Source organism: Alligator sinensis, unplaced genomic scaffold (assembly GCF_000455745.1).
Source record: "Alligator sinensis unplaced genomic scaffold, ASM45574v1 scaffold626_1, whole genome shotgun sequence".
Taxonomy (NCBI): domain Eukaryota; kingdom Metazoa; phylum Chordata; order Crocodylia; family Alligatoridae; genus Alligator; species Alligator sinensis.
Genome location: NW_005842548.1, coordinates 943,873 through 947,076, shown reverse-complemented (window position 1 = coordinate 947,076; position 3,204 = coordinate 943,873). Strand labels below are relative to the sequence as shown.

General features: G+C 47.1%; 1 protein-coding gene across 1 annotated transcript in view; it reads left to right on the top strand.

The window, feature by feature from the left end:
• The first annotated feature begins 776 nt into the window (after positions 1 to 776).
• LOC102368224 (wiskott-Aldrich syndrome protein family member 3-like) overlaps positions 777 to 3,204 on the top strand; it is a 20,810-nt gene continuing 18,382 nt past the window's right edge. The window contains exon 1 of the mRNA XM_025213805.1: positions 777 to 909. Coding sequence (XP_025069590.1) covers positions 777 to 909 — 133 coding nt within the window. The remainder of the gene's footprint in view (positions 910 to 3,204) is intronic.

The following is a 3,204-nucleotide window of genomic DNA, read 5'->3' as shown; positions in this document are numbered from 1 at the left end:
GCCCTCTGGAGATCTGCTGAGCCGAGCGGAGGCCTGCTGGGAGGACTGGGTGGAGAAGGGTTTGCCCTGTGGCTGTTGGCACTGAACCTATTCTTGGAGAGTGAAGTGTGGTTTCTAGGGCTGTCAGTCTGGTGTCTTTTGTTAGTGCTAAATTCACTTAAAATTAATTACGCTTCTATTGTTAAAGCTTGTGGCTTTAAACATTCAAAGTCACGAGCAGCTAGAAAGAAACCTTCCCCCTCAGTTGTGCACGGGCTCCTTCCGTGGGAACGCGGTCCAGCCACCCACCTTCCTCTCTGAGCGCGTGGACGTGTATGGACCGATGCTGTGGAAACGGAGCCTAGTCAGAGAGTTGTGCGTTCGCGTGCTCTCGTCTTGCACACATGCTTAGTTCCGTGAGCTGCAAAACCGCATTGTCTGGGCAGTTCCCAGAGACATGGCGGCTCCTGCACGTCAGCTGCCATTCATTTACATGCCCATGGCCTTCAGACTATTACAGCGCGTGAAGTGAGAGCTTGACAGATCCACAGGAGGAAGGGAAACAGAGCTCCCTGCACAGCGGAGCTCAGCCAGGCTCAACTGCTGCTTCAGCAGCTAAATGGCAGAGGCCTATTTTGAGAACTGTGCTGGAGGCAGGTCGAACAGAGACGTCTGTTCCCTGCGATAAAAGGGCAGCTGCTAGGAGGATTCCTTCGATGGCAGAGGGTTCCAGACAAGCTGACTTCTCCCCTCTTTCTGCTTCTTTGCAGGGAAAGCTGTGACAATTCCCCGGAAACATGCCGCTGGTGAAGAGAAACATCGAGCCTCGTCACCTGTGCCGCGGGGCGCTTCCCGATGGGGTGACCAGTGAGCTGGAATGTGTCACCAACAGCACCCTGGCTGCCATCATCAAGCAGCTGGGAAGCCTCAGTAAGTTGCAGATGGTAGAGCATGTCTGCTTCCTCGGAGGGAGACATAGTCAGAGCCAGGGTTTGTTCATTGTCCTCCAGATAATCAGTTCTGGACTTCACAGGGCAGGATGTCAGCTGGTCTCAGTGGAGCTGCCCGGACTTGCGCCAGCTGGGAATCTGGCCCACTGATTTTCAATTCCTGTGGAAGGCAGTGGAAAGGCTTCGGTCCACTTCAGCAGGAGTTGGATATGGCCCTGAGGGGCAAAGTGATCATCGTATTTTATTTTCATTACCAGTATTTTGAGGATTATAAAGAATCGCAGGCTTTGTAAAGAGCTTTACAGTAAATGCTACCAATAATTTGGCTAAAACAATGACAAGGAAAAAAAAAAGACCTCTATCCATTTGAAGGCCCAGGCAGCACTGTTTTAAGATACTCTGGCACTGCTTCCTTTCATGGCTGCCTGGCTCATTTGTATAGGAAATTTTAGATCTCTTAGCTTAAATGTTTGAGGTATTCCCTGGTCCGGAATCAGGAAATAATCAATTTTAGTAGAATAAAGTGTTGCTCCTTTTCTAACGGGCCTTGTAGAACAGTCCTAGAAACAACTGCCTCCCCCCTCAATCAGTGCTTAACTTGAACTTTTTAGATAACTAGTAAAAGCAGAAAGATTTTTGTAATTAAGGAAATCATGCTTAAAAGAAACATAACAGCAGGAAGAAGGGTTCCTTTTTCTGCTATTGAGCCATGGACGTACATTTGACTATATAAAAACAAACCTCCAATCTAGAAATGGGGGAACTGAGTGAGTTTGTTTCATTGGGCAAGCTGGGTGAAGTGCAAACCCAAAATGAACAGCCTTGATGAAGTGTGCCTATGATATTTAAAAACCTTTTGATTGGGACAAGCTACAGCCTGTCTGAGCAATGTAGATACGTTTGTTTGTGATGTCTCTGAGCTCCTTCTTTAAAAATGATGCTTTTTTCTCCTTTGTGAAAGGTCAGATTTTTAGTGGTCCAGATAATGTTACAAAATGTAAATACTTAGTAGGTAATGAGCACAGTTCTTTTCCTCACAGCCTTTTAACCAGACTTCTTCCTTTTTGAATTCCTGGGGAAGTTCCCCTCTACTTCAAGTGCCATTCATAATCTTACATTTTTCTTTCAGCCAAAGGATGAAACAACACAAAGAGCTCAGGAAAATGGCATAGGCAGTGCAACTGATACTGGGCAGCCCTGACCACGATCCTGTTAAAGTCAGCCGTAAAGCTTCCATTGACTTTAACGAGGGCCAGAGCAGGCCCAATGAATAGCACTAACCTGAAGCAAAAGACTACAGGCTAAATTTTGCTTCAGTTCTACTGCTGAAATCAATGGTGTCAGCTTGGCTTTGTGCTGATGGAACTGGGAGAAGAGGTTTTCATGGCACAAGTTATTGTATAAACAAAGAAAATGAAAAATATTTGAAATCTTACAGATCTGTGCTGCATTTGTGAGTTTTGTTTAGATGCAGCTCCAATATGCAGTGTGTGGGGACAGTTCAGAGCAGGACGCTTATTAGTCAATCCCGAGGAGTTTTTATGCTGGCAAACACTGAATTTGACTGCTTGGTCAGTTCTCCATGCGTGCTTGAATCTGGTAGGGAATGCCAAGCTAAGGCTCAACAAACACAGTGCCGCTAATGGCCTCTTTCTTTACCCAGTCCTTCCTTAGCAATCATCAGATGTGTAACTGTGAAGCTTTGTGTCCTAGGCAAAACTCTGCTGGAAAGGGGTGCCAAGTGCCTGAGACTGATGTGGGTGGATGTATGGGGGTGAGTTTTACCTGCCCGGGGGACTCAGGCTGCTTGTGCTGAGTTGCTGCTGCTACAGCAGCAGTATGGCATCCCTGTACTTGGCTGCCGTTACTGCAGTGGTGCAGACTCCCCCGGGGGCTGCTGTTCTGATGCCCCTCTCTGACTTGATGCCGAGGGCCGGTGCTCCATTCACCCATTTCTGGTAGCCTTTCAGTGACAGAAAAGCAGTCCCTCTGGAAGTTATCGGGCAGTCTTCAACCAAACAAACAATTTTCCTATGGCCAAGCAGTGTGTGTCAGCTTCCCCTCGCCCACCTTACAGAAGTGTTTGCTGCTGAGATTCAAGAAAAAAATTTACAAATCCTTATGTGCAGCAGCACCTTTTGTGACTGACCCAAATCCAAACTTTTACATGTGCTATGCACCCTGGAGAGTCTTTCCTTTCCTCTGTACTTTGCTAAGATTCGACAGTGAAACCAGCTTACTTAGTCGCATTACCCTGGCTTCTTGTCAGCTTCCC